Source organism: Camelus bactrianus, chromosome X (assembly GCF_048773025.1).
Source record: "Camelus bactrianus isolate YW-2024 breed Bactrian camel chromosome X, ASM4877302v1, whole genome shotgun sequence".
Classification (NCBI taxonomy): Eukaryota; Metazoa; Chordata; class Mammalia; order Artiodactyla; family Camelidae; genus Camelus; species Camelus bactrianus.
Window position 1 is genome coordinate 92,108,598 of NC_133575.1, and position 13,139 is coordinate 92,121,736.

General features: G+C 39.4%; 1 protein-coding gene, 1 long non-coding RNA gene and 1 other non-coding gene across 3 annotated transcripts in view; 1 reads left to right on the plus strand and 2 right to left on the minus strand.

Annotated features, from left to right (window-relative positions):
• The window catches only part of LOC123614647 (uncharacterized), a 65,816-nt gene extending 56,820 nt beyond the window's left edge, over positions 1-8,996 (minus strand). The window contains exons 1-2 of the long non-coding RNA XR_012504774.1: positions 8,914-8,996; positions 6,253-6,395 (exon numbers count right to left, since the gene is read on the minus strand). This is a non-coding gene — a long non-coding RNA (uncharacterized LOC123614647). The remainder of the gene's footprint in view (positions 1-6,252; positions 6,396-8,913) is intronic.
• On the minus strand, positions 3,796-3,867 carry TRNAV-AAC (transfer RNA valine (anticodon AAC)). Its single transcript has one exon. It is a non-coding gene; the product is annotated as a tRNA-Val (tRNA).
• Positions 8,015-13,139, plus strand: part of WDR44 (WD repeat domain 44) — a 68,803-nt gene continuing 63,678 nt past the window's right edge. The window contains exon 1 of the mRNA XM_010947416.3: positions 8,015-8,506. Coding sequence (XP_010945718.1) covers positions 8,430-8,506 — 77 coding nt within the window. The 5' untranslated portion in view covers positions 8,015-8,429. The remainder of the gene's footprint in view (positions 8,507-13,139) is intronic.

The following is a 13,139-nucleotide window of genomic DNA, read 5'->3' on the forward strand; positions in this document are numbered from 1 at the left end:
AAATTGTCTACTTTTGACAAAATGGTCCTTTGAGGTGTAAAACTTTGTTAAAATTTTGAAAAGCTAAAATTTCTCAACTTCAAGATGCATATGGGCAAACCGGTCTAAGGATTGAAGAGATACTGATCAACCAGAATGGCCAGCCAATGTGACCCAGGTGGACAGGATGACTGAAGTAGGCAAAAAGATCTGGCATGAAAAGATAGATTTCGGGCCCATAGGTTAGCACTATCCAGGGAACACAGGAAGGAAGACTGTGGTCAAGGTAGGCTGGAGAAGGCTGGTGACCAGAATTTAGTCTTCAAAGATGAGGAACATAAGCAAAAGCCATAAATGAAAAGCTAGGGTTTTAGTTATTCAGGGACTGGGCAATGACTACTGGGAGCCCAATTCCCAGAGGTCTGGATCACATGTGTCAGATTCCAGGTACAGAGTACTGAAGCGACAAGTCAATGTGCAAATCAAGAGCTTAGATGGCAGAATGAAAAGCCCAGCCCAGAAGGACTAAGCCATACCACTGTTAACCCACTAATAATACAATGCCTGGAACACAGTAAGCGCTCTGCTGAATGAATGAATGATCAAGCAAACACAGCGAAACCAGATAAAAATACTGGAAGGTCAGTATTAATACTAACATTGAAACTAAGTGTAAATTCTAAAGGCAAGTAGGTTCACTCAATAGTTAAAGACCACAGAAGCAGGGGAACCAGAGAGTCTGCAAAATCTCATGGTAGCAGGATTGCTGAGGCTCTGGAGAATACTTTGCAAACAGGGTTGAACTTGGGGTGTACTGTGTGTGTGAGTGTATGTGAAGCAAGATACTTCTTTCATATTTTAAATGCATGTTAGGTTATTTTTTCTGAACTGTTTTTTTCTTCTGTTACATTACACCTTAATGTTCACTCCAGTGTTATATTTATTCCCAAGTGCACTCAAGGACTTTAGAAAGCAAACAGCACCTGTTGATGTGTTATGCTTGTTTTGCATGATCTACCTAGATCCGTGGTTCTTAACTGGCAGAGGGAGGATAAGGATATTTACCTCTGGAGTAGTTCTCTATTGCTCCCTTACAAATTATCACAAAGTTAGTGGCTTAAAAAAATACTAATTTGTTAGCTCACAGTTCTACAGATCAGAAGCCTGTGTACAGTGTTGCTAGGCTCTCTGCTCAGGGTCCAACCAGGCTGAAATCAAGGTGTAGGCTAGGGTGCCTTCTCATATGGAGCTTGGGGTTCTCTTCCCACCTCATTCAGGTTGTTAAGAGAATTCGGGGCCCGCAGCTAGAGGACTGAGGTCCCTATTTCCTTACTATCAGCAGGGGCTACTCTCAGTTCCTAGAAGCCACATTCCACACCTCCTGGCCCCCAAAGGCAGTACACAGCACAGATGTTTGCTTGCTTGATTGTTGCTTGCTTGCTTTTTTTTTTTTTTTCAGATGTTTGCTTTCTTCCAAGTCTGCCAGAGTGTATTTCTCTGACTTTCATTTCCCACCACTCGAAGACTCTGCTTTTAAAGGGCTCATGTGATTAGGTCAGATCCACCCGTATAATCTCCCTATCTTAAAGTCAACTGATTTGGGACTTTAATTATATCTGCAAAATCCCTTCATAGCAGCACCTGGATTAGCACTGAACTGAATAACTGGGAGAAGACGTGTGTACACTAGGAGCTAGGAAATCTTGGAGGTCTATCTTAAAATTCTGTCTACTACAACCCCCAATGTTGAGATAGTCCCATTCAAATACCATAAAAATGGGGAAAAAAAATATAAATCAATTACTTTAATTTTTTTGTTGTAATATTATTATTTCAGACACTTCACTCATTAACACATCTCATTTGCTACAAGCTAGCCAAACCAGAGGAAACTCTGCAGAGATAATAACAACAGATGTAAAATAAAATAAAAGTGTGACCTTGGGCTTAAATTTTGACCACTAAATGCTAGCTGTGAAACTTTGGGTAAGTTACTTAATTCTTCTAACCTCAGTTTCCCTACCTATAAAATGGTTATAATAGTAGTATAATCCCCATATAGTGCATGGATTAAGTGAAATAATACATGCAAAATACTTAATACAATATCTAGCACTAACTTAATGACAGCAATTATTATTTTACCATTGAGTAAGACATGTAAAACTCTCTCAGAAAGTATAAACAGCTATTCTAATGTAACATATTATCACTAGGTACACATAGGGGGCATACCATTAGACAGGTACCCTGTACATAAGGTGGACATGTTTAGTATGTACACATATTATCACATACTTATTTAATGTACCACTCTAATTGTGCAGTTGAAATTCCCGTTTATCTTTATCTCTGAACACATTAAGTATAAACACATCAGCATACAGTTGACCCTTGAACAACATGGATTTGAACTGTGCAGGTCCACTTATATGTGGATTTTTTTCAATAAATACATACTACAGTACTACATGAAATGAGGTTGGTTGAATCCGTGGATGCAGAATCACACGGACACAGAGGACTGACTGTAAAGTTATATGTGGATTTTTGACTTACACAGAGGGTTGGCACCTCTAAGCCCCACATTGTTCAAGGGTCAAATGTATATTTCCAAGATAAAAAACATTAAGAGGACTGATAACCATTTCTAAATAGATAAAAGGTTCTGTATGGATTTAATAGCCAGAATTATAACCTGGAAATTACAGAAATGCAGATTTGGGCTAAATATAGTGAAGACATTTGTTAACATTCATCAAAAAATGGATTGTGTAACTAGTAAGTTCCATGTTCCTGAGTGACCACTTATTGGGGAAGTCTGTAAAAGACAAACACCATCAATCATTTGTGAGCATTCTTCCAGAATTCTCTATGCTTAATATACATATAGATACATAGATAAATAACTTTATATAACTGGGATTACTCTTCATGCAGTTATTTCATAACATGTTTTCATTTAATGCATCATGAGTTCCTGTCATGTCAATGAATACAGAGACTTACCCCTTAACAACTTGTTGTGGTTAGCCCATTGTTCCTGTCTGCTAGAAACCCATTCTTAGAAAAAATTTCCATCGCATACTCCATGTGGTCCTAGTGAGGAAGATGATCACAGTAGTCTCTCCCCACATGGCGTGTAGCAAGGAATCAGCTGACCCAGTCCTGAAAAATCAGAGTTCTTTATTCCCTTTGCTAGAGGGGTTTCCTAAGGCCAATCAACACAGACTCTGAGATTTAATATATCAACACTGAGAGAGAGAAAATCTTACTTCCTTTGGGATTGAGAATTATCAGGACATTATAAACTAAAGTTGCTTGCAACCACCTTTGCTGACTACAAAAAGGAAGCTGTCTGTGATAGGAAAACTGAAGCCAAAGCACAAAAAGAAACAGAGATAAGCAAAGAGGCAGGCTGAAAGAGAGAGTTTTGAGGTTGCTTAGAACCTGGATCCAGCCATGCCTGAAGCTACTTCATCTGGACTACAGTCAGCGCTGCTATAAGACAACATATGCTTTCCTAAAAATTACTGCACTATGCAAAGTTGTTCAATTTAAACCACAGGGCACATTGTAAACTGATTATACTTCAATAAATAAATAAATAAAACCACAGGGCTTATGGGGGAAATGGGGCTAAGAGCACAACATTCAAACACTTTGTCAGTGACACACACACACACACACACACACAAAGATACAGGCCTAATAGAAACGGTGGTCCAGTTTTACATGTACTGCTTTTTTTTTTTTTTTTTTTTTTTTGGTGAAGGAGGTAATTAAGCTTTTATCTATTTATTTATTTATCTTTAATGGAGGTACTGGGGATTGAACCCAGGACCTTTTGCATGTTAGACAAGCACTCTACCACTGAGCTATACCCCCCATCTTACATGTTAAATGGTTAAGAAATACATAAATACTACAGTAAATATGCCACTTTATTTTGAAAAAGACCTGAAGTTTGCCTGGGGAAATGGGTATCAGAAGGGTTGCAACTTGTGAGTTATTTTAAGTGGTAGAAGGAGGGTTATCTGAAATCAGATGGAAAGCTGTAACACTAGATGTGGATGGGTGTGGCTCAAAACAGACAATGCACTGAGGTGGCTGGTAGGTATCTGAAGTCTGTCTGTGTGCATTTTATGTATTTCAGTGCAACTTGATTCATCAGGGTGTAGTTTTCTGCTTTCACCTAATGTTTCTGGTTGACAAAACTGCACATAAACAAATGCAAAATTCGCCTTACGCTTAAAATGTTCTCTACTATATTAATCACAAAGGAACAGACAAGTGCTATAGCAGTCTGTATTGAATTATGTAAGTGAATAAATACATTTTTTTTTGCTTAAGATAATACCAGTTAGCTTTCTTCCAGGGTCCTGAACAGTAATACATGGCAACAAAATATTCCATTACACTATAGTAACACATTTTCAGTCCCAGGCTGGCTTTCTGCGTCTCTTGACACATTTCTAGACTGTCTTTCTCTACTTTCAGTTCTTGTGTGCTCAGAGATTAAAAATTCATTTTAATGTTAACATAAACCATCATTAGGAAGGTGGAGTGGACCTGAAAGAGATATAAAAATTCTAAAGCCAAATAGATTTTTTGAATTTTTACTATTATAATCTGTAACACAACTGACTTTTCAAACAGATAATTGAAAGCTGATGATTACAGAATTTAATTTTGGCCCTGAAAAATTTTGGCCAGTTTCAGAATGATTTTTTTTATGGATTCTGATACTTTAAAATTCATTAAAACTCTTATAAAGTTTGCAATATTAAATCTTTTCATGTCAATATTGTATTTCAAATCACCTAACCCTATACATAAAAAGTTTTTCCCTGAGTTATCATTTTAACTCTTATTTATAACAAAGCCTACATGCATTACAGTTTTATCACTGATGTTCTGAGTGATTACCCTTGGGGTTGGAGCAAAACTGGCCCCAAGGATACAGCCATTTTGTATTATTACTGACAAGAGGAGAGAGCAAGCATCCCACAGACAAGTTGTTCCATACCCTAGCTGTGACCCCAGCCGTTAAAACCCTTAGGTAGAGTTTATGCTATGCAGATAAGGAGGCATACAAAGGTTCCTTAAACTCACCTTAGCCTTAGACCTGTATAGTTTTTATAGTCATTGGGAGTGAGCCAGGTCGGAAAATATTTGATTGTCATTTTTATCTATAGGTATAATTTCATGGCATTATACAATTCTGTTGTGAAACTAATTCAAATAACCATTTAATTCGAGTGCAATTTCAGTGCTGGGGTACCCTAGAAAATAGTATCCTATGGATCAGGGGTTGGCAAAATTTTTCTGCAAAAAACCTGACAGTAAATATTTTAGGCTTTGAGGGCCATAGAGTCTCTGTCCCGACTACTCAACTCTGCTCTGAAAGCAGACATACACAATATATGAACAAATAGGGCTGGCTGTGTTCCAATAAAATTTTATTTATAAAAATGGACAGCAGGAAGGATTTGTCCAGTGTACCAGTACTATAATTTGCCAACCCCTGCTTTGGTGCAATAGTTTTCACATTTTTTTACTTTTTAAAAATTTATTTAATGGAAGTGCTGGGGATTGAACCCAGGACCTTGTGCATGCTAAGCACACACACTACCACTGAGCATACCTCCACCCCTCACATTTTTTTTAATGGAGCCTTAAGACAGTCTCTTGAGACTCAGAGAAGGCCAAGCAGGCAGGGACCTGAAATATCCCTGATTCAACTAGGATAGCTTTTATTTTTATTTTTATTTTTATTTTTATTTTTATTTTATTTATTTATTTGGGACGAGGAGGTAATTGGGTTTTTATTTGTTTATTTTGATGAAGGCACTGGGGATTGAACCCAGGACCTCGTGCATGCTAAGCACACACTCTATCACTGAGCTATACTCTCCCCCCTAGAATAGCTTTTATTTTTATGATATGTGGGCTTTTGCATGAAATTTGGTTTGATTAAAGGGTTCCATTTCTAATAAGGAGAAAAGCTTCAAAACCACTGCCTTGGACTAAGCCTAAAACCTGCCGCTTTAAAACTCAAGAACAGATGTTTCAGGCAAAACAAATACATCTTTTGACATCTTTAAAAATGAGGATAGATGGTATACATGTGCTTTCATGTTCCCAGAAATTCACTTTCTCATACAATTGATAAAAGCATTTAAATAGATAACTTTAATAGCTCTAAAAATGTAATCAGCTTATCATTCCTATTTCATTTTAACCTTTTTCTAAGTATAATGTTTAAGGTACCTTAAAAGGTCCAAGAGAGGTGGTATGGTATAGTGAAAAAAAGCACCAAATTAGGACTCCGTATTTTTCTCCACTGCTAGATTGTGAGCTCCTGAAAGGCAGGAAAAAAGTCCTCTTCTTCATCTTTGAATTATCCTCAGCACCTAGAATAGTATATGACACCAAACTTTAATTTTTAAGGCAAATGTAAATTTACTATTCGGTAACTAGGAAGAAAATAAATTCAGATAGTTTATTCACTTAAATCTTTCCATAATCCATAAGGAAAAAAGCATTATCTTTCCTAGTGAGCAACAAGATAAAAAATTAGTACTTTGAGATATATTTTTATACCTAGGAAATTAACATGTTTAAAACACATAATAGCTAATAATTACTGGATTGTGACAAAAGTCATGTCCTCACAAAGATCCACAAATCCCTTATGTGCAACTCTTAAGTTCAAAAAGCTCTGGAAACCAAAAAATTTTGGTTTGTATATTTAGTAACTTATTTGACAGTCAGATTAACCTGGCCTAAACTAATTTGGCAGTAGTGGCTGACCTGCACTGAAGGAAACTATTTACTGGTATTTATGTACTCCCTATGAATAACCACATGGTTTGTTGCAAAAAAAAAATTTACCCTATTTGATTATGCAGTGTTTTCCCTGAACTCCTGTATACAGAATATACAGTATATGGCATTTGGTTTTACACAAGTCCGCCAGACAACCCCAGCTCTTTTCCTGGTTGCTTTACATGGATGATTCTAGAGCCCCATTCCAGACTCTTTAGGGCAATGCCCCTGTTCCCAATTGTCTTTTCTGCTACCATCTTGAGCAACAATTGAGGCTGCGCAAACAGCTCAGAGGGCCTTTCTGTCAAGTCAGTGGGAAAAATTAATGTGCCTCGCGATCATATAGAAAGTCAGTATTACCACTTCGATGGTCAATGATGCGTTAAGAACATCTTGGTTTCCTTCTATTTTCATCACTGGACACTGGGCAGTCGAGGATCGGAATTAAGTAACTAGCTTTTGGCCTTGCAATGGAATCTGCTCAATATATATTCACCATTTGGCTGACGCACATCTTGGCCAGTAAGTAAGAATTCTCTCACATTAAGTGTGGGCAGCAACAGATATTTGTAGAGAAAAAGTAACCGGAGGCCCTACACTGGCTCAGCTCCAGCCATAAATCCATCATTACTCCATGGAACTGGTACACTCCTCACATATCTCTCGTGGACTCACCCTCTGGCAGGATCGTATCTAGGGATCTCAATTAGAGATCTTGTAGTAAGACGGGTTATGCCCGCAACGCTAGAGGTGGTGGACCTGCCGACGCCCTAGGGTAGAATATTCCGGGCTTGGATAAATTAAAACGACGTAAATTCAAACTGCGAAGCCAACTTTTTCCGACAGCATGTCCTCACAAGAAAAAAAGGCAGACCCAAAATCACCACTCTAAAAATGCCTCTCTTTGAAAAAGCATGGTTAGTGGGTAGGACACTCCGCAAGACCCCACCTACGTCAGGCGCGCTCCCACAGAGCGGAGGCACCGCGCCGCGCCTACGCAGGTTCTAGACTCCTCCCCTCAGTACGCTCATCCCTACCCTTCCCGGCTACTTCCGGCCCGCACCAAACGCCCTCAACGCGCTTGCGCTGTTTTGATAGGCTTCCCGAGTAGAAGAAATCTGAGCGCTGCCTCTCTGGTACCGCCCCCACCACCTCTTCGCCCCACCCACGCTGTACCGGCCCCTCCCGAAATCTCGCGAGGGTAGGTGCGCGTCCGTATTTTGCGGGCAACTAGCTCTCTCAGCTGCTGTAATTGCTGCTGCGGGAGAAATTGGAGCTGGTGTAGTCGGAGTGTCCGCCCTCCCCCACTGAGGAGAGCCACCGCCTCTTCTCTCGCTCTCCTTATACACCTATCTCCGGGAGCAGCGGCAGCAACAGTCCCTGGACCCACCGCCGCCTCCTCAGGAGACCGCTGCGCCGGTCATTCCCGCAGTCCAGCAGCTGCCGGCGGCCCCCTGCCCCTATCCGGCTCCCCACTTCAGATCATCTGCTCCCTCCTCATCCTCGCCCGGGACCCACCTCCCCACGGTCTCACCGGGGTGGAGGACAACGAGGAAGAGACGAGAGTCACCCTCCCTCCAGGCGGCGCCGGCCCCCTCACCCGCGGGTGTGTCCTATAAATGGCGTCGGAAAGCGACACCGAGGAATTCTTTGATGCCCCTGAAGATGTGCACCTAGGGGGAGGCTACCCTGTGGGGTAAGTAATTGGAGCTATGTCCCAGAAGCCGGGCGTTCCTGTCCCCCGGCTTCTCCTGTGTCTTTCCCCTACACCCCTCCCAGGTCCCGCTGTGTCCGCCACCGCTGCTCCTCTCAGTCTCACTGGGGCACTTCAGAGGGAGTCGAGGGAGGGCGATCGCCCACCTCGGGCCCACCTCCGCCTTTTTTCCTTGGTGATCGGCCCCGGGGGCTCTCTCGGAGCCCCTTTCTCGTCCAGCTTTTTGCGCGGTGGGTCAGTTTACGAACCCGAGAACCGAAGATTTATATTTGTGGGGTTCAGAGCTTACCTTTGAAGCATCCGTTTTGGCCTTGGGGACCATAGATAAAAGGAACAGTAACAAGGGAAATTGCATTGTCTTTTTTTTCTTTCATTTGCCGCTAACTTACCTATTCGTTTCAGAGGTGGCTGTAACTCTCCCTATTTGCCGTCCTCTTTTCGTTGCACAAAAAGAAAAGGAGCGGGGGCGGGGGGGCGGGAAGACTGGGTGTTTACTTAGGAAAGTCCTCTAGCTGATGTACTCTTGCTCGACACTGTTTTATTAAAATAGCATTTTACCGTGAGGCAAAGGAAATCGAAGACAAGGTCCTTTACCATTAGGGAGAATGCGGCTACTTTAAAGAGTAGCCGGACGTAAATGTTCACAACCGACTACAGAGATACAAACAAGTGCTGAGTAATCTTTGGTTAGAAGGAGAACCACAGCTTTGTGCTCTTTATCTAGTTCTGCAAGACATTTTAGTGGTAATTAATATGGAAGATTCTGTGTAGGAAGTACAGTAGTTGAAATGCTTCGTTTGACTTGTGCTTTCCCACTCCTCACGTTTCAAAGTTGGAGTAGTGTTTAAATCGGTTTCACCGAACTCTTCTGCGGACTTGTGTGGAGCTAGAGGCAGTGAAATACATTCTCATGCTGTAAGAACTTGAGAATTGGTAAAATTTGTATGTTGATGTAAGTTACTAATATGGTTCCAGGAGTCAGCTGCCTTCTATTTGCAAGCTTACCCCGTGGAAGAAATACCTTGATGTAAATAAAGTTATCTGTACATTCTAGAAGTCGTTCTAAAACCTAATATGTATTATATATAATGTATACCCCAAAAGTTACAGCAACGAAATCAGAGACAAATGTGCGTTGGTAGATTGCTGATGATTGTGTGTTTTCATCAACCGTCGTATCACCATTACAGGATTTTTGGGTAGCAATTACCAAACTTGAGATGGCAGTGAATGTCCTTTAAGTTCAATATCTAAAACAAATTCATAGCTAGATGGTAGAGGATAAAAAATTCACTTGGATTTCCAAATACATTGGAGTGCCCTGAAATTAAATTTTATCTTTGTGATTTTCCCCTTAAAGTAATGAACTATCATTCAGGTTAAATGAGACACCTGATCCTGTAGTATGTGTGTGTGTTAGCGCCAGGGGGTGGGAAATAACAATAGACGATAAAGGGTAACCTCCAAGATTTAATCAGTTTAGACTTATGTGAATATTATTCCTTTTTAATGAATATAACAGATTTAATTTTGAAGGACAGTTACATCAGGACCTGTGTGAATTATCTAGTCCAGTCCTAGCACAGAGAAAGAACTCAAATGTTCATTCCCTTCTCCTTCTTATGTTGAAATTAGCATGTTTAACTTCATACAGTGCTTACTTTGGGAGGAAGTATGCAGAACTTGGAGTTATTTAACTTATCTAAACCGAATGAGTCATTTTGATAGAATTGATAGAGTCACTTCTTCCCTCATGGGATAATATACCTTCTCAAGCACTTCGATCCTTTGATATACTAGGTGAAAAGTGAAAAAGTCTCTTGGGACCTAGCCTTCTGATTTTAATGCTAACCTGACCAAAGAATTGAAGGTGCTGAGCTCTATGGATAAAACTACTCTGTGAATTTCACGGCTCCATCTTGTATTAGTGAGGGGATTTGGAAGAGAATTAGACTCATCTGGAGAATTGCATCTGAAAAGAACTAGCAGTACTGGGAGGACTGCACAAGTTTGGCGTCATTAACATTTCCTCTATCTTTTGTGACAGTTTTTCTTATTTGCATAAGGTACTGTGAGGAGACTTGGCTGGGTAACTAATAACCTAGAAATGCAGTGAGAAATCTTGGATTTGTGGAAACAGATGGTGTCACTAGATATCTGGTCATCAGAAATATCTTCTCTCCCTTGAGATGAACTGGAGTGATACACCGTACAAACTCTAAGAGGTTAACAGACTGAGTAAGAAATATTGTAAGAAATATTCCTTGCTATTGTGTGTTCTAGTATACACAGACCATTTCACCAAATTGTAGTAAACTGAGTAGGCAGTTGAGAGTTATCTCATGTTTTGTTAATCAGCAGAATCCAAATAAACAATCCATTTCCTAAAATTGATTTATTTCTTCTTTTCCCCCTCCAATGGTGTCTTCAGCTTTATTATTCTATTCCTTGAAAACAAATGTAATAAGTTAAAAATCAGCCCAGTTTTTTATAGAAAGACTTAATTCAAATGCAACCTACTTTTCCACAGTGATAGATCATCTCCACTTGTCTATCTTTGCAATATACACCACATTTATAGTGCTTTATTTTGATTGACATTTTAGGTCAGGTTTCCTTATTCTCATCTTCATTTTTATAAGGAAGCTTATGCTCAGAGAGGTTAATGAATTGGCCTAGGAGACACAGTTTGTAAGTGATAGCTGAGATTTGAAACCAGTTCTTCAGACTCCTACTCCAGTATTTTTTTCTAGTATATCGTAACTGCTCCACACTGGGTGTGTGCTCTGTGTTTGTGTGTGTATAAAGGGTAACCTCCTCCAAGAGATTCTGGAGTAAAATGCTTTAGGACCAACTTGCTGAATAGAACTGATGCATATATTTAAAACTAGCAGCCTCAGCTTTTCAGTTTTCTTTGCTAGAAAGTTCCACTTTGTCTTTCAGGAATGTGTATTTTGTTATGTCAGATAGAAACGTTATAAGATCATAGCATGTTACAGCTAGAACGGACATCTAGTTAAACTTCTTCATATAAAATGTTGTGAAAACCAAAGCCTGGACAGGGAAAGTGACTTGTCCAGGGTGCCACAGCAAATTAATGGCAGAGTTGGGACTAGAATCCAGATCAGTTTCACAGTCTAGTGTTCTTTTCTGCTATCGTGCTGTCTTTTGATAAAGCAGGAAAGGGAGGAGGAAGTTTGGTATGGTAGAAAAAAAGCCCTGGACTATGAGTCATTTCATTTCCTCATCTTTAATTTGAAGAGAGTTTGAAGACCTGATTCAAGACTTGTAGATTTGAAATTAAATATTTACTGGGTAAATTATATATGAAATAAATGTTCCTACTAATTTGTGTGGATTACACATACACATACTAAAAGCTGGCACTGAGAACACGTTATAAAAATAAATATGACATCTTGAGCATTCTTCCTTGTTTTATTGGCAACCAAAATATTTTCAAGGCCTTGGAAAGAAGCATAGAATAGTAACATTTTTAGAGTAGGAACGGACATGAGATCATTTAGCTCAGCCCTCCCATTTAACTGAAAGAGAAACCTAGGCTCAGAGAGGGGAAGTGACACGCTGCTGATTAGTGGCAAACTCAGGACTAGAACCCAGGTCTCCTGAATCCTCATCTATACCATACTGCCTTATCTATAGAAGGAGGGAAAGTATTGCCAGGTATCCCAGGTTTCTGGCACTTACCCTGTTAGTGGGACTTCTAAGATGGTCAGTTGCTATCTACCATGATTCTGATCCTTTCATGCCTTGCTGTCAGAGGACATGGACTGTTTTTTAGGATCCTAACTTTTGCCCACTAATTTTCTCTAAGTCAGGATGAAAAAACAGTGACAGAATAGCTGATCTAAGAACAGGAGCTGTTATTTGTTTTATTTTATTTTTACGAGTTTCATTAGAGTCAGCCACCAGTTTATCATTTTAGATTTGGAATAATGATGAAATCTTGATTTTTAAGTCAAAAACTGAGATCAAACTGTCCCAAAGAATTGTTTGGTCTAAAAAATAAAAAGTTGCGTAACTGTCTTTGTTGAAAACTCAGCTTCTCACTTAGGCATCAGAAACATTTCTCTCTGAAATTGTAGAATAGATAAACAAGATTATACTGTATAGCACAGGGAAATATACACAAGATCTTATGGTAGCTCACAGAGAAAAAAATGTGACAATGAATATATATATGTTCATGAATAACTGAAAAATTGTGCTCTACACTGGAATTTGACACATTTTAAAATGATTATAAATCAATAAAAAATGTTTAAAAATGTTTAAAAAAAGAAACACTTCTCTCTGAATTGCAATTTGATATAAGTTTCAATAAAAAAAATTTTGTGTGATATGGGTCACTTAAGGAAAGAGTCCTTAAAAATGGCTGTTCATGGGTTAACATTTAAGCACAGATTATATTTAATCATGGATTATATTTGATTGCTATTGGCTTTGTGGATTGATAGAAATATATTTACATACGCTGTTTTATGTCACCCATGTAACATCCTATTGAAATAGGATCGGGGTGGGGGGGAGAGCCTTCTGCATATTAATTAGTAAATTCAAGTTCTAAATTTAGTGGCCTCGAACTGTCAGTTGG